Source organism: Tyto alba, unplaced genomic scaffold, assembly GCF_018691265.1.
Source record: "Tyto alba isolate M040663 unplaced genomic scaffold, T.alba_DEE_v4.0 Super-Scaffold_22, whole genome shotgun sequence".
Lineage (NCBI taxonomy): Eukaryota > Metazoa > Chordata > Aves > Strigiformes > Tytonidae > Tyto > Tyto alba.
The window spans coordinates 3191403-3215662 of record NW_024881296.1 but is presented as its reverse complement, the minus strand read 5'-3'; the positions used below and the strand labels follow the sequence as shown (position 1 = coordinate 3215662).

Here is a 24260-nt window from a genome sequence, read left to right as displayed (position 1 = left end):
CATTCTGATTATGACATAGCTAGTAACTTTTATATGATTTAGTCACATGCTAATAAAGTAGCTACTCATATTTTGCTCTCTACTTAATTCTGTATCCTAACGAAAAAGGAATAAATAAAGAATGAAATAAACAAAAGGCTGTTATTGCTGATAAATAAACCTAATTGTGAGACAGTAAAATTCATGATATTTTAGTAAGAAAATCTGGTTCCTTCACTAGATTCTAATAAGTATCATGCTTTATAGGCTCAAACCATTTAGAGATGCTATTATCAGAAGCCTGAGTCTTACAAATGCTGGTTTTCCTGCTTCAATTAGAGAAACAAGTATTTAAAAGATGGCATGAGGTTGCATCGTGGGCTGGATTGAGGGCTGGATTCCAGGGCTGAACTTGACACAAGTACACAGGATTATGGCTGTTATAAGATCAGTATGTTTTCCAATAGTTTTCTATTGTTGCACATACGAAGATATTCTTTCTTGTATGTGTTTTTTAATTGCATTACTTGCAATGTGATACTTAATTCATTTATGTTACTGATGTCACAGTGAGGCCTGCCCATTAAGAAAAAGACCATAAGATAGAAGCAGAATCTGATGCAGTCCCTCTCCTTATCTAGACTAGATACGAAAGCCCAAGTTCCTAGCTCTGGAAAAACACCATTTTTCTCGCTTGGATACCTAGTTGGCAAGAAGGCTGTAATTCTCCTGAGTCAGTTATCTGCAGCCCTAAATGTGCAGTTCTCCACTCAAATCACTGGTTTTGCATCATCCTTTTTCAAGTTTGTTGTATTGGGGATTTTTTCTGTGGCATATATGGCTGTTACCTGACCTTGGGATCATTGCTTTCTAGACACATTTTCATGAGGAGAAGGGCAAGTGTCTTACCTTGTGCTAGCTAAGATCCTTATACAAGGCAACTGAATGAGGCAATTCGTAATTTATGTAAGCAAGAAGCTACCAAGGCTTTACCCAAACCTTTCAGCTCATTTAATGACAGAAATGCCACATCTTTTCTGGATATGCTTGTATGACTTACCATCATTTGTGAATGTGAGGAAAAAACCCCTTGTTTCTGTATTGAAAAAGAGGCCTCAGAATTTCTGAGATTTCCATCTGTGGATGGTAACATCCTGTGTATGCCTTTTCTCCATGTGAAATATTCAGAAAAATAGCCTACAGAGTGGTTTTAGTTCAGGGAAGGTTATACCTCCTTGAGAGGTAAATTTCTTTGTCTCGGGAAATTATGATACAGTGTAATATAATACAAAAAATAAATTGTATTTTATTGTGAAGATGGAACAAATTACACAAATGAGATGATCCTGAAGAGGGAAAACAGCCTGTGGTATTTCTGCAAATTGCTCCTCCACTTCCTCCAGGTTGTCTTAAAGAAAAGCCAGGCCCCTGCAGCATTGCTTTTTAATTAGTAGAAACTCTCTTTGTGCTAAATCCTAGCTCAGTGCCTTAATGCAGCAGGTCCTGCAGAGCCAGCAAGCTTGCGTGGGAGCACAAACACATGAAATCTTTTTCTCTGGCATCCCTCTAAGTGAGGGTTGGCTTCTGTTCATAATTATTTTCTGTGGTGACAGCTCAGGGTGTGCAGTCACAAGCAGGGAGGCAGGGGTGGTAACGGAGGAAGGCATAATGACAGGTGATTGCTCTGTTGTCTCCATGGCATCACTGAGCCTTATCTTTGAGGTATCAAACAGTGCGCTTATACCTTTCTTTACTCTGTACAGACACCTGGTGCCACTAAGTATACCTGGTATGGGTCCTACTGAATCACTATCTTCTTTCCGGCTTGTTTTGTATTAGGATTTTCTTTATTTTCAGTCTGTTCTGCTTTTAATGAACCTGCAGAAGTAATGGAAGCACACATATAAATGAAGGCACTTATCAATTCAATACTTTATCATGTGGCACTTTTAGTTAAGGTGTTAGAATTCATACGGGTAGATTTTTAGAAACATTTGGTACTGCCTTTTCAGGACACGCTGCCCCATCCTGCTCTACTATGAATTGGTAGTAGGTTTTCAGGGTTATAATGAAGGAATCTAGCTGTGAGGAAAAAAGCTTTTAGCCTCCATCAGTTAGATCCCAGTTTCATCTCAGCCTTAGGCATCTCATTGAGCACTGTCTTTTGAGGCTCCTGCTTTAATTAACGGAGACAGAAGGACACGTACAACAATGACTCAACTGACCTAAGATCTCATTTAGCCTTTGGATAAATTTTGTCCTCTGTTGATTTTGGCTGACACTATATGAGTTACTGCGATACATTAGTGTAACTCCTGTATACATATTTTTAATCAGAAATGCGAAAGCCACACATGTAGAGGTGGTTCTCTGAGTTATTAGATTTATTTGATAACCATGTTTGGGACTTTTTTTCCAATAAAATGCCTAAGGAAATGTTAGGGGTCTTACTGCCTTCTTGCTGCACCTCAAGATGTACTCAGTTTATGGTTTTAAGCATTTCTCTTTGATCAAGAAGGTTAGATTATATATATATATATATATATATATATATATATATATTTATATATATATATATAAAAAGTAAATTCTGTGACTCTTCGTACTATTCTTGTTCCAGCTGTTAGGCTAAAGAGTATGCCATACTTGACAGCACTTTGGCAAGGTCTGGGAATATGTTAGCACATATTGTAACTCCAATTACTACCATTCAGTGGTCTCCTTTAGGAGTGCTCTTTTACATGGGTACAAATAAGATCATTATGGTCTGACATTTGTAGTCCCTGCCTCCAAAGATGTTTGTGTGTGTAACTTTTCTTATTTTCTACACTGCCTACTTAAAGGTTTTTGTGCATTTGCTGTTCAGAGAGAAAAAGATCTCTAAAAAACTATGGCTACTTGTGTTTCATAACCAGTATTTTTGCATCTTGCAATCCAGCCAGTGAGGTCAGTTTAGGGGCTTTTTTGCCCTTTAGTTTTTCTTGCCAGTATATTTACTTATCACTTACTTATTGCAAGAGTAATCCCTGAAAGTTGATCACTTTACAAGACGTATTTTTGAGACCCTCAGGAGTAAGATGAAAGCACACAACACCAGATTTTTTTCTCCCAGCAAATCTCTGGCAGGAAGGGCTATCTAATACTCTGAAAATGCTCTGGAGAGAAGTCTGAAAAAGTGAAAACATGGTTGAGACATGCATCCTCATTTTATCAAATGCCTGTAGCTTGGAACAGTGACATATTGGGAATTAGTTAAATAAATTTAGCTTCAAATAAAAAAAAATGTTTTGATTTTGCTGGCAATGAAAAAGAAAAGTATGACAAGAAGATCCATGATAATAATGCCTAGATAGAGGCTTGCTCTTATGCACATTGCTGGGTGTCTAAAACATGTTCAAGCTGTAGCTTTCCTCCAGATAGGACGCTTCTGGGTGTCTCTACCCCACATAGCTGTTGTAGTAGTCCTGGAGCTCTCACATCGTTGCCAATTTTGTCTGAAATCAGTCACTGGTTTAGAAGTTGCAAATGAATGACATGGACACAACCAGTGTGATTTCGTAATCCTTATCTCATGAAAACAAGGCTAAAATATCTTTGTATATGTGGTTAAGAATGTTGAGCTAAAGATGTAAAAATTAACCCTTCCAGGTAAGGAAAGCTGTGCAACAGGAAGGCTTCAGCAGAAGGAAGCGAGGATATAGAGACATCAATGACATTGACATCAACATGAATGATCCTTTATTTACGAAGCAATGGTATCTGGTAAGTTTTAAAAAAAAATCACAGAAATCATAGATAAATAATTGGCATTCAAGCCATTCTGTGCTATTGCAATGTTTTGCAAGAGTTCCTTCCAAATATGTCACAAGAACTTGGGAATGGATCCAAGGCTTGGTCCTGTTGTTTTTAACTGTACCTCTTTTACACTGGGAAGACCCAGCACATTTCAAGAGCTAAATTTCATTTCAGTCAATGGAGAGGTCCTTAGAAGGCTTGACAGAGAACTTTATAGGTATCCTGTGGGCATTCCTAGTGTGCTGATGTGACCCCTAAAACTGCATATGAATTATGTCTTTGAGCTGTTGCCAGGTAAAATATCATTATAGAATTATAACAAAAACTTCTAGTGAATTGGCTAGAAAAAATTGAGGTTTTTCTTTTCTTACGGAATTTGAATATTAATTGATTTTCGTCTCTCAAAAGTGGAACAGATGAAAACTGATGATTTTTTGGCTTTAGCTAATGTCAAAAGAAATAATACTTTGCTAAATTGTTTCATTTTTAACATGTCATATATTATAGGGAGAAGTCTTTAGTCATAAAAGAAAAAATACATTTTTACATACAAGTAGCCAAAAATTATATTTTTCTATTTAAAAAGTTGGTATTTTTGATCAGTTCTAATGTTGCAACCTATTTATGATGAAATACGTAGTAAATGGAGTACTGCCTTGTTAACTTCAGAAGAGTCTTTTTGCCTAGGAGCAGTGTTTCTTATTCTCTTTCCTTTTAATCCATTTCTTATTTCTTAAGAATACATCCAATATAGCTGTGGGGTTTTTTCCCTGAAAACAAGAGTTTTTAGATGAATGAGGGCACATTAGCATGGATGGAATTTCATCCTTCATAAGATGTTAAACTAAAGTGTGGCTTAGTTTCTTTCTGCTACTTCAATCAAAATGTTGCAATGATAAAAATAACAATTTTTTAATGAAGCTATACATTTTTTAGATTATGAAGTACACTAAAATGTGTTTTGAAATAAGATGTGTCTGACACAAAATTGTATCTTTTTTGCATCTGGAACAGTAAAAGCTATATTATTGTTCTCATGGAGCTTGAGAAATTTGCGAATAAGATTGCTGTATATGAGTAATGCCTGAAGATACAGAGCATCTCCTGTACTGCAGAACCATAGAATTAAGCAAACCCAAGACTGGAAAGGACCCTTGAAGGAACATTCCTGCTTAAAGAAGGATGAAGTTGGTTATCAGAGAAGTTGTTCCTGGTACTAAACCCACTGTGTGTGGGTCATGAATTTAAGTAGATCCCTGCTTTCAAGTAAAAAACATTTCCTGCTCATAAAAAAGTCCTCTGTATAATCCATTGGTCTAACTTTTATCTGGATTGACTTACTGCCCTGACATGCTTAAGTAAAAAAGTCCTTTTTTGGATCCAAAAGATTCAGTGTTTAACCAAATCTTATAAACCACAAAAAAGTGAATTTACCCAGGGTTGGGTTTTGGTGTTTATTTGTTTGTTTTACTGCTGCATTATTGCAGTAGATATGATTATGTACAGATGCGCACTCTAAAACAAATGGGATTTATTTTCCGTACCAAGTATACCTGCAAAGACATAAAGCAAAATTCAGTGGCTGTGGAAATGCGTCTGTCAAGTAAAAAAAGCTTTTCTTCTTTTTCACTGATGTATTAGATTAACACTGGTCAAGCAGATGGGACTCCTGGACTTGACCTTAATGTAGCTGAAGCGTGGGAGCTGGGATACACAGGGAAGGGAGTAACCATAGGAATTATGGATGATGGTAAGTGAAGACTGAATGCTAATTTAATATTTTAAAATAGCTTTTTTCCATGTAATTGAAGTAAAAAAAAAGATTCAAAATAATAATGGATTGCCTATAGTGGTGAGACTACCAGCTTCCATAAAGACTTTGAGATCTTCAGGGAAAATATGTTACAAAGACTTCACTAGGGATACTGAAGCATGGATACCGAAGCATTAAAAGCAGTTTGCAATTATCACTCAGCTATCTTCCAGGGCACACTATAATGGCTGTTAAGCTAAAGGAAAGACTCCCCTTGACTTCTGTAGGCACTGACTGGGGGATGTAATTGCTGTGTAAAAAGTACTTAAAATATTTTCTGGGTTACATTATTCTCAAAAGTCATACTTGACAGTTGAAATAATTAAACACTTTCATGCTGAATGCCAATAAGTACCTGCATATTAAAATAAAGGTCAGTGGAGACCTGCATATTAAATATATTACTAATTTGAGGGCAAATTCAGGGAAGATGAAGATAAAAAGTATAGTTGAAGTCACAGCTCTTCTACTCATGGGTTCCTGCTAAAGTACATGAATTCTGTACAGTCTTTTGCACTTTTAAAGTTGTGTTTTTCATTTATGGTGGCTGAATAATATTAAAAATAAATAAATAAATAAAATGTCTGGATCCACATACGTTTTCTAGGGTCATCTGAGATCTGTCCTCACTTACTTCTGTTCCACATCTGCTTATTCCTAAAACAAAATTTTTGTGGAAGTAAGAAAGTAGACTCAGACATCTCTATACTGATGAGAGATCAATCTCATGAGAAATCACAGTTTCATTTATTTTACAGAGGCAGGCTTTAGCTTTCAGAATAGCTAGACATAACTGTGATGGGGAATAATGACAAACTATTTGAGCCTCAGTCCAAAGGAAGCTCTTGGCCCATCAGATACAGCTTTTAGAGAAGGGGGTAACTTGCCTTATATTCACTTCCGGTAACTGTGGAAGAGAGCACCTGAATAACATAATTCTTCGTTGGGACTTTTGTCCATCTACAATTTGGATTAGTAAGGCTCTCCACAGATACAAGGGTCTCTCCATGGAAATCTAGTGCTAAGGACTCTACATAATGGTTTCAAAACATAACAACTTAATAGTTTCATCAGTATAAACATGATAATATGACATTCTTCTTACAGATAAGATTGATTGTGTAATAATGTGGTGGTTGAATACATGGGGCAGAGAAACGTTCAAAATGTAACAGGAGATTGGTGGCCGTTTCTTTATATGTTTTAACTGGATATGTAATAGGTCAGCTTATCCCATCTGAGTGTAGATCTGCTTCTGTTCTGCCATCCACTGAGATTTGTATATTTGTCATATGTAGAAAGCTGCTATGCATTAGAATGAGTATACTCTGCACCACTGCGCTGTTGCAAATTTTACACACTAACAAGGTGTGAAGCCTATGCTCAGATATTTGTTAAAATGGTCTAATCCAACATTGTAAGTTTTCTTTCCTACACATAATCCAAAATGTTTGCCTTCATGATCGCCCCAAGTCTAGTTTAGGTAATTTTCTGTCTAGTTTACAATTTTCAGTGGTTAAAAATACTCATTTTTATATCCTCTACTGTTCCAGTGCTTACTGATCTTGTTTGTTTTGGTATGATTTGAGATGATAGAACTTGTATAAAGATGAATTATGATTTAAACTAATTTTAAGAAATAAATATCATCTAGTCTGCGAAACAAGTCAATAAATTTTGTTACTGAGCTCACCTTTTCAGTTGGCACCTGGATTTTGACATAAATGATTGAAAACTCCTAGCATCAGAAATGGTACACTAGTTTAAAAGTCTACATTGAAAAACTGGAATCTCACTTCAATCAGTTGCATTATTCGCCATGATCATTTTCCTGTGGTTGCAGATTAATCTTGTTTTGTTCTGTAATCATTAGAAAATAGTTTTTGAAACTCTTAACCTTCGGTTTCTGTTCTGTCATTATCTTGTTGCAGGAATTGATTATCTGCATCCTGATCTTGCATCAAATTACGTAAGTACATGCTGACCTTTTCTGTAAAATGTGAATTTTCTTATTGTTACAATCCCTCTGCTGCAAAATTTTAAATAATGAGTGGAACAACAGTACAGATGAACTGCTGATTTTACAGATGATACATTTCACATTGAAAGAAGCAGACTAAAAATGGGACTGCTTGTGCAAGGAATGGAAATACGAGAAGTCTCTTTGTAGAGGAATGACAGTGCTGCCTCACATTAAATAAGTTGCAGCTTGCAATATTGGATTTAGGACAGAAATGAGTGACCTGGGAATTGGCTCTAAATCCTGCTATTAAGATGCAGAATGCACCTGTCACTTGGAGGGCCACGATGCTGTGGGCTGTGGCAAGGCACATATTAGCCTCTGAAACCTCCAGGAACAGCTTAATTCCTTTATAACAGGTGATTTGATCTAGTGCTTCAAAGCACGTGCAGGGCAGATTGTGTATTCCCAGCACTGCTGTGCCAAATGATTGTTCCTCAAACCTACCTCAGGCTTCAGACCTCCAGACGGGAGGAATTTCATCTTTCTTAATTCTTCCAGGGTCTCCACAACTCCCCATTGACACTAGCACTTCCATCTCCAGGTGTCTGCAAGGGCTCCCAACACCCACAGATGTAGGTTGACTTTGTGGTACGTGCTGGCAATGCCCATCAAGAAGCGGTGGGTCCTTGCCTGAGGGGGTTGCAGTGTCTCTGCTTTAGGTCTTGCAGTCATGGGAAGCCCAGGTTTCTTCATCTGAGCAATGTGGTTTAGTTTGTGATGGCAATTAAATGAAAAGAAGAACAAAGACAACTGGAAATTTAGCTAAAAACATGAGCTATCCAGATAGAACAGCTCCAAAATTAGAAAGAGTAAGACAATTATTTTTACATACTTGCAGTTTGGAAAATAAGACACAGGATGAAAATCTATTTGTTGTTGCAGAGAGCAAAGTACATTTGGCTCAGAATAAATGGATATAGAAGGTGCTTCCTTTGGACAGGAATTTGAGAAATAGCTGACCACAGAGGTACAGTGCAGAATAGCCATTTTCACTCCTTATGAACTGGCTCAATAATTTGATAGCAGCTAATTAAGCCCTGTGCCCTGACTTGCAAAATTCTCTCCCAAGAGGAATAGCTCAGTAGGATGCTTCCATAAACTGATACATATAAAGAAGTTTGTATAAGGCAGCCTTTTTCTTTGTAGGATTTATGCTCTGTGTGTATGTTCTAGCATATGGTCTGGGCAAAGCACACACTCTTCACTCACTTTTTCAGCAGCAAGCATGGACAAGGTATGTGGGAATATTTTGGTTCTAAATATCGTATTTCAAATAAACAGTCAGAAAGTCCGTACACCATATCTGATACAGTGTCAAATAGGAACAGTTCTGTTGTTAACAGTGAACCTAGGATCATGCCCAGAAACCAGAAATAGGTTTCTCAGGAATAGTGTTTTCTCTTTTAATTCTAAAAGTATTTTCTGTTTGATGGATAAATGTATTGTTTTTAGAGTGGCAACAGTGAATATTCTGGAAATTAATAGAAAATGACACACAGAATGACAGTGCACAGACGTGATGCTAGAAATCAGAAAATAGTGGAACTGGAGAGAAATCTAAGAGTTCAGAAAAGAAATATTGGGATTAAAATTGGAGAAGAAAAGCTGTCTGGGCATGGGGACAACAAACCTTTAATGGCAGTCATGAAAGACTTGAGGAGACTGATCTTGAGATGTGAATCAGAAAAGGTTTGTGTAGCAATGACTTTGTCCAAACAAGGAGTGGTTCAGTAGTGAAGCAATGATCAGGCCATGAAGGGATAATAGAGGATTGTCTGGCTAATGCAAAATGCAGAATTAAGCATGGCTTGTGCAGGGCAGATCAACAGCCAGACACAGGGGAGAAAAAACTGAGGAACAAGCGGTTGGTAAGACAGTCATTAAAGGAGCAACAGAAACCCCATCTGAAAGATCACAGTCTTAAAGGAGATGATACCACCCCAGTGCTTTTAATACAGAAATACAAAAGTCTGAGCTATCACATGAAATCTGTTGATCTAAGTTGTCACAGCACTGGGAGAAAAAAAAAAAAAGGGGGGAAAAAGAAAATCTTGAGTGTGTATGGCTCATCTTTATTGCCTCAGGTTCACTTTTAATTCTGTGCTGAATATACCAGAGGGCACAGCAAGGAAATGTGCTGATAAATTATCCCATTATATGCAAGGTAACCAATAAAAGAGTAAACTTGGTAACCAGTAGGATATGCTGGCACCTCCTCAGGCAGAGCTGGCTATGGTTGCTGTGTCAGAGAGGTGACTGGCTGAAGAGCAAGGTTGACTCCTGCTCCTGCTGCTAAAATCTGCTCTCTGCTCCCTCGCCCAGGTACAGCACAGCAGCTCCAGTCTTGGCTCACCTGCACTTTGCCTCTCCTCTTGGTGCGAGGCTGCACAGGCCTCCTTGAGTCCTAGGAGATCCTGCTCTGACAGCATCTGCTGTGTCTCAGAGACCACGGGGCCTTTTAACCTAGTAGGTAGTAATTTGGGTGTGAGCTAAAGACAGGGATGTAAATTCAGCTGGAGGAAAGATCAGTTTAGATGTAAAAATGCAATGAAATGTGTCTCTTAGGGAATGAATTGTTAATTCACTTTGGACTGGCATAGGAGTTGCAGTCACCTTTGTACAATTCCTATACCACGTTTTGTATTCCACGACATTTGCACTTTGGGGCAGCTTTCTCTTAAGTTACATTGCTTATTTTCGGAAAATTAAAAGCCTACAGCTTATGTTTCTCAAGTGAGCAAATGCCTGCATACCCTTGCAATGTCTGTACATCTTGCTTGGAAAATTGGGAGCAATTAGAAAGTTTCACAATGGTGGTGTTTTTGTCACTTGGGCATTTTCAAGTATAAAAACTTGGCATTGGTTACTCATTTGCTTTTATGTTTTATGTTTTTGACTTGCTGGTTTTCTTGCTTGAATAGTTTAATGGGGGTTAGCACTTAGGCAAAATGGAGGGTCAGGGAAGAGAAAGAGTTTTCTAAAGGAAAAACCGATTTGTATTTTCTCCTAAAAATTGTTGAACTATGACCTATCATATGGAGTGCACTTCTATCTATGTTTTTCTTGGCAGTTTCTGAGCTTTCCTGCTTGAATCATCCATTTCTTATTTTAACGCGCTTTATATACATGGAAAGGAGTGTGCCTGCTCAGGGCCTGGATGGACTGCTCTCCCAGTGCCCCCTCCCAGATTGCTGCAGTATAGCTACTCACTCTTCTGGGATCAAGGGGTTATGGCAAAGCTGGAATTTTCCATTCAGTACCTTGAATGCAGAGACTTGCTGTCAAACAGTTGGTATTTTATTCCAAGCATTGGAAACCCTGTAGAGGTTCAGCCTTCAGGAAATTATTTTTTTTCCCTCACTAAGAGAACCCTTCATTATGAACTGGTAATTAAAGTTGAAGCCTAATGTACTCCATCTTTTTCTTTCAACTCAGACCATACATACAAAGCCAGCAATTTTCAGGACTGACTTCTCCAAGATACAGCATCTGAGAAATAAAAGTGAAGTAACAAGGGCTGTATATTAGGTATATCTAATAAAAGAGGAGAACAGCAGCTGTGAGGGGTGTGCATTACAAATTTTAGTACATTGTTTTAAAGAAAAACCTAAAGGAGAGCAAACGAAGATTTGTTGTACCACAAACAGGAAATACAAGCTGATCTCTCTCTCATATCAGTTTGTATTGCAGTACTTGGCCAATGTCTGCTGGTGAAGGTCAGTGTATCTGCATTATCCCATTTACAGCAGCAGGGAGCTGATCATCTCATATAAGTGGGTTTGTCCCTGATTAGCAGTAGTGAGAAAAATCAGGATCCCACCAAGTGAGTTGGGCCAGGAGTAAAAAATTTCCAGTTTCAATGTCTGAACTCTGTCTGAAGCTGAATAGCTTGATTAAAAAAACAGGGGAGGGAGAGAGGATAAGACAAACATTTACTGTAGGAAAACTGGAGGTAACTATGTGAATAGGGAACTTTTACAAAGTACTGATACATGTAAAATGAGAATCATGCAGTGATTCTTAGTAATAGATAGTAATAGAACATATTCAGATAAGAAAAAACATTTTGAAATCTGTGGAATTACACAGATGTAATGTGCACAAAAAAATATGCAGTCATCCTAGCAGCACTTCATTGCTGTCCTTCCCCTAACTTCCTGTCTTTTCTTCTCTGTAGCATCTATCTTTATGGTAGAACCTTATGTTAAAACTTTCTTACCAGCTGTCACTCAGGCTGTACAGGGGAAAGGATTTGCTGAGAAAAAAGTCCCTGTGTAAGGAATGAGGGAAGACTTTCTGAAGTTACCCTGGGGTTAATTGAAGTTTTCTGTCATCTGCCCTTTCTTATTCAAAGGTGAACAGCGGATGTTCTTACCTGTCTTCTCTTTCCACTTTGACAACATCTCCAAACACAAACTCTCACTCACAACTTTTGGTAACTTGTCACAAGCTAATATGATAACAGCTCCTGCCACCTTTCTGAGAGGCAAACAGAAGCATATTTTTGGAATAACTGTCTTAACACATAAGCAGTGAAATGTTCTACTTCTGTTATGAGCTGCAATTTCCATTGTTTGCTAGGGGAACAAAAACATAATTGAATAATCTTTACGGCCATGAAAGAAATAAGAAATAACACAGGCAGTAAATTATACATTGCAATATGTGCAGTGAAGCTTAACAACAGCATAAGGGTTCTTCTTTATTTTAGAAAGTCTGTGTTTCCTTAATTAGCATGAATTTCTAAGTATGCCCTGGCCTCCCTGCATGCTACTGAAAGGACCAGTAAGTTGTTCTGGAGGCCATGAGCCTCATCTCAGTGATTTACCAGTATAAATCATCAGTATCTCCACTAAAATCACTGGGGCCTAATTGTGGGGTTTTGTAAGTTGACAGAGCTCCATTGGCATCTACTGAAATGTGCTGCTGTGACCCTGATGATCTGCCCCACAGAAATCCCAGCTGATGTAATTGCCCAAGTCAAATAGAGTTGCAGGAAAAATGTTACCCTCCCGAGACCGAAATTTGTTAGAAACTCTCTGAAGACCTTGAAAAGCTCCCAGTTGTTTCTGCACTATCATCATTAATATCAGCCCAGGGGATCTGCAGGGGACATACAGCCAAACCATAGCAGAGTCAGGTTCATACTTGCCTGGCCTCAGCAGATGATTTCAGTTAGCTTTATGAGATCCAATTTTCAAAAGAGCCTGGGGGAGTTACACTGCCATTTCCTACTGCATTTCAAAGGGTTACTGAGTGCATGCACTAGGCACTCAATTTCTATAAAACTTTACTGTTAATACATCAAAGGTATTTTATGGACAAACTCTGTGTGCTGGCCCTTGTTCCTAGTACCTATTTTAATTGTAATGTTGAAATAACACATTATGAAAAAATAAAGAGCAGAATAAACTGTTTCAGGTGCTTCAGCACATCACTAATTGGATATTGGGTTGGCTGGTTGAATTTGGTTTTTTGGTGTTGGTTTTTTTGCTAATAGGTTTTCTAAAATACTACCGTAACAATTAAAAATTATCAACCAAAACCTGAGAAATTCACAGTACATCCTCTACTAACACTGAAAATTCAGTAAGCACACTGTTTGATGGATGCTGTTAAAGCAGATTGTGACAGAAATTTCATCAAGAAATTGTTGAGACAAAATGAAACCTCTCCTTTGCCAGGATAGAGGTATGGATCAAATGTTTAAACTCCAGGCTGGCTGATGCTGTAGCAACTGAAACTGATTGTCTTCTCTTGGGCTGTTGATGCTGCTCAGGTGGCTTCTGGCAGCTAGGAAGCTGCTTTTAGCATTTAGAAAGTGATCATTCAGGACATGCAAGACAATGAAGTTTCACTGGCATAAATTAGAAGTTACTGGGAAGAGAATGAAGTTCTCTGTTTCAGACTTGGCTATTTTTTTCTGTTATTCTGTGCAGGATCAGCTTGTGGGCTTATCTCTCTGTTCTGTGCAATCTGTTTTTTCTCTGAACATATGAAAGGTTGCAAAAGAGATGATGCCTTCTCTGATAAGATCAGCCAGGCCAGTAAGGTTCTCTGTATACTTGGAGGGGTGTCCTGAGTTTGTCACATACAGAAAATGCTTCATATCTTGGAAAACATAATGGAGTGCTGCAGTCCTCCCCTACTCCCAACAGTAACTGGTTTTGAAGGTACATGTCACAGTGATGCTCATGTGCTTATGTCTAAATAAGGTGACTGTACAGTTCCTTTTCTCTCCCTTGTAGATACTATGAACACTGCTAATGGGAGAGAGAAGCCATGATGCTGTGTAGAGGAGATGTCAGTGTCTTCTTACTTAAAAAAATATAAAAATGTTTTGTAATCATGGATGTTATTACAGCCTTCTAGCTTTCAACTCAATTAAAAAGATGGAACAGCAAAGGGAATTTGAAGACTCCTTCTTCTCTGGATAATTTCATATGACTAGAGGGCATAGAAAGAGGCCTTTTTTTCTGCTGAGGAGGCTGCAGCTTGTGAAGGAGGTGTGATTGCCTTAAGGAGAGATGATTTGTGTCACATACAGAACTGTGTTTTCAGCTGAAAACTGGATTTCTCACACTGAAAGATGTTATGCTAACTGCTTTGCTAAAGCCCATTATGAGAGATCTGGACCCTGAATGCTTGGCAAGTTCTGGGGCTTGGTGCTTACCGCCATTTATACAGCTGGAGTTGGCACTGCTCCACTAATGTTGGCCTCTTCCAGGGCATGCACTGATTTATACTGGCTATAAAATATCCTCCAAGTACAATTCCCGTGGCATCAGAAAGACAATATCATATTCTAGTTGCATTTGCCTGAGATACTTTTCAGATCAATGAATGCTGCAAGAAATTTTCGGCTTTATTCTATATTAGAACCACCCAAAAGCGATAATCTTTAAATTAAATGCATGCTTGGTGTACAAGCAACGTGAGATGGTGCTGAAGACAGTTGCTTTGCAAGCTAAAGACCACACGTTGTCTGCAGCATTTATTTTTCTCTGTAATCAATGTACTTATCAGCTGCACACTGAGAAAGTGCAAGGTGGCTAATCACTTTAATCATTAAGCAGTGGTATTAATTTTCACTTAAGGCATCATCTGTGGAACATAAGTTAAGATTGTTGAAATGAGAAAAGCATCGGGGTGGAAGAGAACGAGTAAAGACATTTCTGCATTAGTCCTGGCTGGTTCTTTTGAAGTTGGCTTGTGCCTCTCTCCAGGGTTTCTCCATGTAGGTTTTTTTGTAAATATTTTATTTTGTTTGGGCAAGAAAAGTAGAGGAATTATGTTAGTTCTCACTGCAGGGACCTGGCATTGCTTTGTTTTGGTTTTTTGTTACCTCCTCTTCTGCAAACCAATTAGCTTTTGGATCTGGCCAGAAATCTTCCACTAGAACAGTATTTTTGCTAGCAAAGGTGAGTGTTTTATAAAATCAAAGTGTCCTTGGGAAAATTAAATTGAAATTTTGGATCAGTTTAGCCTCATTTTACATATTTGACTTCTCGAACACTCTGAATTAAAACAGCAGCAACAAGATCCCACTCCGGTGCATGGTCCACTTGAGAGAACAGGGTCATATACATGGTCCCCTGGAGGCATCGCACACCATGTAATTTTAAACCCAAGTTCAACAAAATGAAATAAAGTCATTTTGTTTCCCCAAAGTGAAAGTACCACATTTTGTGTTAAGAAGGGCAAAAACATTTTTGAAGATTTTTTTTATTTGGAAGCTTTTTTTAATTTTATTTTTCGCAAATAATGGTTATTTTAACTGCTCATACTGTTTAAGTCACTAACCAGTGTTGAAATCCCTGAATATCCATCAGCATTGAAATAGAACTTAATTAAACTTCATGCTGTAGTTACATTTTTGCTACTGAAGTATCAGCAGGGAACTGCGAATTAGATGCTGCATGTGGGGAATGCTAGTCCCTTGCAAAGATTCATCAGAATTTGCCAGGTGTTTGGGAGATACCTTCAGGCCCAGTGATGATTTTGGCAAGGAGAGTATCAAACCCACTATTAATTAGTGGGCACGCAGTTGGTTTTAAAAGGAGTTTTCACCAAGCCCTTTGGATAAGCCAGACTTGCAGAAGAGGAGAGCAGGGATGCACAAGGAGTTGGCTTTATTCTGAAAAACCATAATAGTCTAAACACAGTAGATAAAGATGTAGATGATCTCCAGTACTTTAAACACCTTTCCTTTAGTGTGCCTGTAAATTAATTTGGTTTATTTGAAATAAATTTGATTTTTTTTCTGGCTTTGCACTTCATTCTGACATGGTGTTTTGCTTTGCATTATTTGATTTTAGTTGTATGCATTTATGTTCTCCATATTAATATTTCACTTCTCAGTAGCTATGTAGGTGGTTAAATATTTTTAAACGCCTGCCCTATTTCAGATTTCTTTGATTTAAGTATAATGTTTTTCATTTCTATTGCATTTCCAACAGAAGCAATAAGCATAATGAACATCTCTTACTGGGGAACAGAATAGCAGTGTACAATGTCTAATGAAATGTGGGCTTCATTGAAGTCACTGATAGTTTTTCCATTAAGTTCAGAGCAATCAGAAATTTGACAGATCATATAAATAACAGGTTTGTCATGTTTGTTCTAATGTGTATTCCTTTTTTTTTTTTTTTTCCTCTCAATCATCACAGTAAGAGTCATAGGCTTCCTAGCTTCAACTGAGCAAATAATGACACCAGGAGCTGTGTAAACATGTCTGCCTGAGATCACATGTTTTACTGTAGAACAGGAGCTTGTATTTCATGAAACTTCAGCCACTATCGGTGCTGCATAGCTGTTGTTTGGTGAAAGTTAAGTGGGTAGGGTGGTACATACTTCAGTCCCATTCTGTGTGCTGTCATCACTCATAAGCTTTGGTGTAGATTGGGGATCGTTGTTCTGCAGACAGGTTGTGGCCTGGACTTTATTAAAGGAGATTAATCTCTCTTTGAATATATACAGAGAGGAGCACAAAGGCTGTGCTGTGTTAAAGGACTTCATAATTTCAATGCTAGCACATGTGTTTTACAATTGCTTCTTGTGAGAAACTAAATCACTTTTAATTCAATGGCACTTAACTCAGTTGCTGAATTAGTCAGTAGTGATACTGTGTCTGACTGATGTAATTGTGAATCTTTCAGTCAGCTAATGATGTCTAGAACATTTCTTAAATTTATGCGCTCAGTAAATTACTGTGAAAATATTAGTTACTATCAAATACACTAATCTTTAAGAGAAGAACCTGGAATGATCATGTACTATTTAAAAGCATAAACACCTGCAAAATGTAGTATGTGTGGATTTACACAAGAATGTCAGTTTTGAAGATCTCACTGTCTCTCCCTGAAATTTTGGGTTTAGCTGCCTACTGGTTTTGCTGATTCCACATGGAATAAACAATGTAAACTTTTTAATTAATGCAAAAGCATATAAATGGGTCCATTAAAATCCCTGAGAACCCAGCATGTCTTGATTAGTCACATTATTAATACTCCCCTGGGATGCCCTCAAACTATGCTAATGAGGTCAGCATCCAACTGGAATAAAACAGACTAAATCTTCAAGACCTTTTAACTCTAAAGCATGTAAATCAACCCGTGTTTGCTTTTTGTGACAAAAGAAATGTAGATAATAATTTGCATTATGTTTTTTTGAATCTTGTCTCTGAAATTTTCACCTCCTTCTGGTTCACCTACAACATCACTTTTATGTGTCCATTCATCTTCCATATTCATGCAATTTAGGTGAAACACCAGTTGGGCAGTTGTTAATGGTTTCTTCTCTTGTCAGGTGAGAAACCTTTCAGAAAAAAGAAAATACCTAACCACTTCTCTGTCTCATCTGTTCTTACTTTCAGTTCCTCTGTGTCACCTGAGTAGCTCTCCCTGATCTCCCCTCTCCATAACCACAACAGAGCAGGTCTGTCTGTTGTAACTAACTCCACAGACCACCTAAGCCACTTTGATTTCCTTGTTTTCAAAGCTGCAGTTTGCCTGTTCTGTAACAATAGATTGGTATAACTTGTTAAAGTGGTCATCCTTAATATCCTGCCAAATTTGTTTCATGAGTGCCATTATAACCACATATCCAGTATTCCTGCACTTTGCTAGGAGCACTGCTGATAATTGATGGGGTCTGACTGTGATGCCTTTGTGGTCACAGAGTGTGACGTGGGTGCCAACGCCTGTCAGCCACGCACGGCAACAGGGAAGAGTTTGCTCTCCCAGCGCAAGCAGCCGCTCTTCACCCAGACTATGTCATGATAAATGACTGGAGTCAAATGACTGCTGAGTTTGTACTGCAAACTCTTGAGCCATAGATTTTTTTACACTGTTGGAAAAAATTGTCCCTTATCCACCATTTGCCGCTTCAGAGACTTTTATGCTCTGTGTGATCTGAATCCTGCCTGCCGTGGTTGGTGGGAGAGCCTGCGACAGATTTAGGTAGACATTGGATTGGGCTCAGTGATGGGAGCAAGAAGGCTTAGCTCCCCTTCTCTTCCAGCTCATCCCTCCAAGAGGCTGTAAGTGCTGGATGCCATCAAAACACTGCAAACACAAACTTTACTGCAGCTCAGCACCCAGCACATATTTGATGTACTGACAAACTCAGTTATTTCTTACAGGAATATAACTAAGAATAATGGCCCTGAATGTCATTTCTCTGCTGCCAGCTTTATACCCCTATTACTCTCTCAACTTCAGTAGGTCATGCTAATACATAATCAAAGTATCTGAAGGGGGAAAAAATCCATGTAATGGAAAGGGAATGTGGGCCAGGTTTTTAATATAGTGGAACACTAAAGCTAGATAAAATGTGTGTTCATGGTATTTTTCAGTAAAAGCCTGCACAATCTGTATTTGCTATTACTATAAAATAATCCAATGGCTCATACATCTCTAGCCACTCAGATGCCAGGTTTTTTTTCTTCTCCCCCTCCATTAAAGAAATTGAGTTCATTCCATAGTCTGAAGCTTTAAAGCTTTCAATTTGCTACTTGCCCTGAAAATCTCTCAACAGTAACTAGTTGATTAATTTATTTTTATTTTACTAATGTAATTGTCTTAGCAATATGCCTCCCTATAAACATCCAGTACCCCTTCAGTATGTTGTAGATACAGCTTAAAGATTCTTGTGCACCCTGTCTGAAAATTAAGGAATGTTTGGCTGAGCAGAAATAGGTTTCATTTTTTTGTAGGTTAACTTGCTTTTGCCTTCAGAGGTCTGGCTCTGAGTAATTAATAACTGGTGATATGCTTCAGCTTTCCTCTACATCGACCTGAAAATTGTGGAGTAGGCTAAGAATGCCAAGAGGTGAATTGTGAAACAGCCTCTTTATTATAAGCACAAGTTCATTTGACTGCTTCTTTTTTAATAAAGTCTCATGCCTGCCTCAATTTCTTATGCTTTTTCCTATGTCAGGTGGAGGTGCAGGGTAGAGGAAATGGAGGGAATTTCAATAAGCTAGTTTTATATAACTTTGTTAGGAGAAAAAAAAAAAAAAAAGTACTTTTCCACTTCTTAAAAATCCTGCTCAGCCTAAATTTTCTCTGAGTTTGTGATTCTTTATTTTTTTTTGTCGTGTTTGACTATATACCTCCGAGTCAAGCATTATCAAACAGCCGCAGAGAGTTAGATGGCATTTAGCTGGATGGATTTGGACTTCTTGTTTATTGGGAAAACATTCAACAGTCTTGCTACCTAAGCACGGAATTGATCATTTCTTTCATTCTTTGAAGCTTGGTTTTTGCTTAGATCTACCTGTGTGGTATACATCACCGCTGTACTGCCCAGATGCTTTATGCCCATGTGAAATAAAGAGTTTGTTTAGCCACAGCCTTTCTTTTTGAGGATGCTCACATTGATGTTAGAGCACCAGCTGGCAATGTAACTCATGGTGGTGGTTTTCTGATTTTATCTGCAGGGGAAGTAGGAAGGAAATCAGTAGGGGAAATAAAGTAAAATCAGAGATTGCATAACATTGTAGTGCCAAGTGATATGTAGAGAGGATCATCAGTTGCTTGACAGAAGAAATCTGTTTAACGTAGAAAAAGAACATAATGTAAGATGATCTCAGTGAAGCAATTTTTCTTCATAACTGTAGCTTTAAAAATAAACCTACCTTAATGAAGATAAATATAAATGTTAACATGAGGCTCTGTGTTTTTTTAGGCTGTGTTGTTTGTTTGTTTGTTTTTAAACCTAAGCAGTGAAAAAGTTTCAGCTTTGCAAAATTCGTTACATCAGAGGTGGGACAGCCAACATGTCTTCCTATAAATTCTAACAACTGGATTATTAGAATTGTTATTGCTTGTTATCTCAACTATTTTTACTGTTCTAAATTAGGCAGTAGTCACCTGTTGTTTGTAGTCAGTTTATCCTGTTTTGGCTGTAATGCTGCTAGTTTTCCTTTTTACCTAATCCCAGATGCTTGATGAGTGTTGAAGAAAGAGCTTTTTCAGTGACAACCACAAAATGAAGCCACCACTGCGGTGTGCTCCGTACTTGCCTGTTCTGTGGCTAAGCAGGGCTTCTAGTGAATGCCTGAAACTGGAATACCAGGAGTGCTTATGGACCCCGCAGGTAATATTCAGGACCCAGCACACTACTCCATCCATTTCAAGTGATGCTCTAATCTGCTAGTCAGTGTCTGTTTTGAAAAGGAGGACGGCAGAAAAGTGTACTGCTGTTTTACTCATTATTCAAGATCTGGATGGTGTTGTCTGAGTATTTTTACTTTTATGATGTACCTGTAAGAATTGGCTAAAAGGTTTATGTTTCTGGAGGGAGGTGACAGTATTCACTGTCAGTGAATTTGCTCTTTAAGATTAATGTTTTTGAACACAGCCTATTGCTTTGTGGCTATATTCTCAGTGTTGACAAGGTCTTGAATGGAGCTCTAAATTTGCTGGATAGTAGTATAGGACATGTAAATTAGTTCATGTAGAAGCAGAGCTGTTTAAGAAGTTGCAGGGTTTTTTCATTTCCATTAAAAAAGAAAAAAACACAAAACAAAATAGAACAACATGCTTCCCATGGCAGGGAGGAGAGATCTTATGGTGTGACTGCTGTGACTTAGCAACAGTGCCTCTTTCATTAATGACCTTTTAGCCTTATAATACATCTTCTAGGCAGAATATCATGTTGCCTCCTTTTTTGCTTCTTGGTAAGCATATTCCATTTTCTTAAGCTTGTGTGTACAAAACTGAATTTCATTTTTCTACCATGTGACATTTGATGTTATTTTAGTACAGTTTCTCTGAGATGTAATATGTTGTATTTTGAGCCCAGGGGTTTGCTCGCTCTTTGGATTAGTAAAGAAATCAAACAAGCAAAAGGTATCTTTCTGCCTCAGATCTCTAAGGATTTGCAGTTGCCTGAAGAGAGTAAGACCAGATGCTACCTGTGTTAAAAATTTTTCTCTTCGTTTAAAAGAAGATACAAATCTTTGAGATAAATTCACCAGGGATATAACATCATGAATAGAATCAGACTGTGACCAGCAGGACATGTGTCTTTAATTGTTTGTCTCCTGCACAAGCATGTGAGCACAGGTACATTTCTTGCGTTACAGAGAAAGAAAAGACGTATATGTAAATTATGCTTCACAGGCTTGCTGCGTTATTCAAGATACGTAATTTTTTTACAGATTTGAGCAACACATGGAACAACAGATTTATTGTTATTGTCATATTTTACATCATTAATGTTTTACATGCAGTAAAATCTTCTGTATATTTTAAAAAGTACAGGGCAATTCTTTGGGAAATGCCAGTCTAAGCTTATTTTTAAGGAAAGCAGAATTTTATACACAGGTGAAAGTAATATATTCCGGTTGTGATATACAAGCCATTACTTAATAAATGATTGAAAGAATCTCATCATCTGATCCAGTACTCTTCTGTTAGCAGCTTATTTGAGGAAGAGGCTAGAAAGAAAAAATAGAGATATGCCTTAAAATACGGTACTATTCCTCTCTGTAATATCATTTTTGTAATATAATAGACATTATTTATAAGTAATCGTGTATAGAAAGTGACTGATAAACATCAGATTCAAATCGCTTTGCAACAATGAACTGGTTTTGATTGAACACGAGGGATAGGATTCATTTTGTTCTAACGCAGTATGCCTAATGACTAGTCTAAGGCTAGACCGCAATCTGTGATCAGTGCCTAAGATTGGTGGCTTGAGTTGCTCCCTGGAGGAAAAGACCAGGAACTACCTTAGATACTGAAAACCAAATATTAGACAATTCAGGTCTAAGAGAAGTAACTGCCAGTAGACTAGTTTGACATTAAAACTGGAAACTGAATCACCTGAATTGAAAAGCAAAATGTTTTCATTTCAGTGTGCTGTTGCAGTTCCTCATTTGCACTGGTTTTGGTTGCCACCTCTTGGGTTCCTAACCTGGTTAAATCTCCATGTTAACAATAAATTCCCTCTTGCTGCCTGCTGGGGAGTCCAGCCTGTGGAGGAGGATGGCAGACCACAGATTTTAATATTCACTTCCCAAACCACAAGGTGAAGTATTTTAGCTATCTACTAAAGCTGTTCCCTTTTTGGTCCAGTTTTGAAACTGATTTAATTTGTCACTGGCTTATGCTTTTTAAAAAAAAAAAATATTAAAAGGTTGAGGCTTAGATATTTGGGAACTTGATCTTTAAATTAGGAACTTGAAACAATCCATTTGCACTTGTCGCTGCTGTTTCACTACCCGTTCTACTGCTTCTATAGTGTGGGCGGAGTATTCCTTCATGAAGCTGAAACTCGCTGTCTTTTCTCAAAGACCCTAATGAAGATAAATTTTGCAGTCAGCAGTTGTTTTCTTTCCAAGAATTCTTCTTAATTTTGCACTTTGTGGATGATTCCTGCTACATTAGATGTCTTTTTCCTTTGAGTGCAGTGATCCAAAATCAAGCAAATAAGCACTACGGGATGTGGACGAGTGCTGCACAACTTTGTTTATAGCCTGCCTAAAGCAACTTTCCCAAAAGCTGACATTTGGTTACATGGATCATAGAGCAGAGCTGTAGTCTGCTGGAGGGTGGCTGAATCGTGCATGCTGGAATCCATTTGTCTGTTGCTACTCTGGACATGAGTGGTACATCTTCACAGCTAGAAGGGCTTTTCCATTCATAATTCTTTGAAGAAGGGAATTTTAGAGTCAAGAGGAGTTGATAGCTATCATGAGGTGCTTGTGTGTCTGATGTCCTGAAAAATCAGCCTCACCAGGACCCCCTTTGAGCTTAGGGACTATGTAAGTAGGGCTGCATTTCTTCCAGATGAGAAAAAACAGCAGCTGACACATGACTGAGTTTAAATTCTCATCTGTACAATATTTTTAGAGTGAAAACAGAAGTTCTTACTGAATAAGAAACTGGCAATATATTGAGTTAGTTACAATTAATACCGAGTTAGACCATACCTACCTGAAAGAAATTATCTGAGATCACTGGAGCTAAGCTTAGTTATTTGCAGTCTACATGGTTTCCAGGCCGTGCCTAGTTCAAGGCAGTAGTTTAAGGAAGTTTCTTTAATTTATGATCAGAATGCATTTTTCTCCGAAGGTTACCAACCTAGACACTGTGACAGAGTAGGTTTTATCTGCTAGTGAAATTAGAGAGTCATCATTTCTATTTTGACTTTACCACAGGATGTGGTTCTCCAGCTTGTCCTGCTAGGAGTAGATACTTCACTCTTTAACAAAGAACAGGACTGGATCTTCTGTTCATAAGCTTCTTTTTACTGCCATGTACTGGATGAAACCTGGCTCCTTGCACAAATCCTTGTCACAGCTCCCTTTACACTGTAGGATCCAGACGTCCCCGGTTGCATGAAGATGGCATGTCTGTGCCACATGGCTTTTGCCAGGCCAGACATCTTTTCCCAGGGTGAGGCCCAACGTCTTACAGCTGAGGATCCTGCCTCCAGCAGCAGCCAGCCATGAATGCTTGGGGCACAGCATGGCCACCAAGTCAGAGACTCCGTGGTATCTATGTGATTATGGCCTCCCAGTTACTAGCATTCACTGTTCTGTAGCCTGTTGGAAGAGGGAGCACATCACCTAAGATCCCTTCCAGATTTGTCTTCCAGTGATTTGTCTAACCACTTTTTTATTTCATTCAGGCTTTTAACCTCTGTATTGCTGGGGGGTAATGAATTTTATAACTCATTACATGTTCTGTGGAAAAGTACTTCTTGTTTTCTCTTTCTTCTAAATCTCCCTCTGGTAATTTCTGTGGATTCCCACTAGTCTGTGTATTATGAGAATTAGTAAATAATGACTCTCTGTCCACCTTTTCTTTACTTTTCATGATTTATAGACCACTGTGAAATTCCCCTTCTTTCCCTGGCTGAAAAGTCAGGTTCTGTTTATTCTTAGCTCATACAAATCCATGACATTCAAAGTGCTGTATAAGCAACTGTGGTAATTAAGAGGTAGATTAAACATACACCTGGGCATGAGAAGCACTGATAATTTGTGGTTATAGGTGACATTATTGAAAGGCATCTTCAGGCTTAAAATCAGGGCCTTAGTTTAGAGATACGGAGAGATCAGTAAGGATACTCACAAAGGGATTCAGCTATGTGTGAGCAGGCAAACAGCATCAAGCTGTGTGATGGGCATTC

At 38.2% G+C, this 24260-nt stretch overlaps 1 protein-coding gene across 1 annotated transcript in view; it reads left to right on the top strand.

The window, feature by feature from the left end:
• PCSK2 (proprotein convertase subtilisin/kexin type 2) overlaps window positions 1–24260 on the top strand; it is a 107089-nt gene that overhangs the window by 47146 nt on the left and 35683 nt on the right. The window contains exons 3-5 of the mRNA XM_032986961.2: window positions 3628–3741; window positions 5416–5524; window positions 7519–7556. Coding sequence (XP_032842852.1) covers window positions 3628–3741; window positions 5416–5524; window positions 7519–7556 — 261 coding nt within the window. The remainder of the gene's footprint in view (window positions 1–3627; window positions 3742–5415; window positions 5525–7518; window positions 7557–24260) is intronic.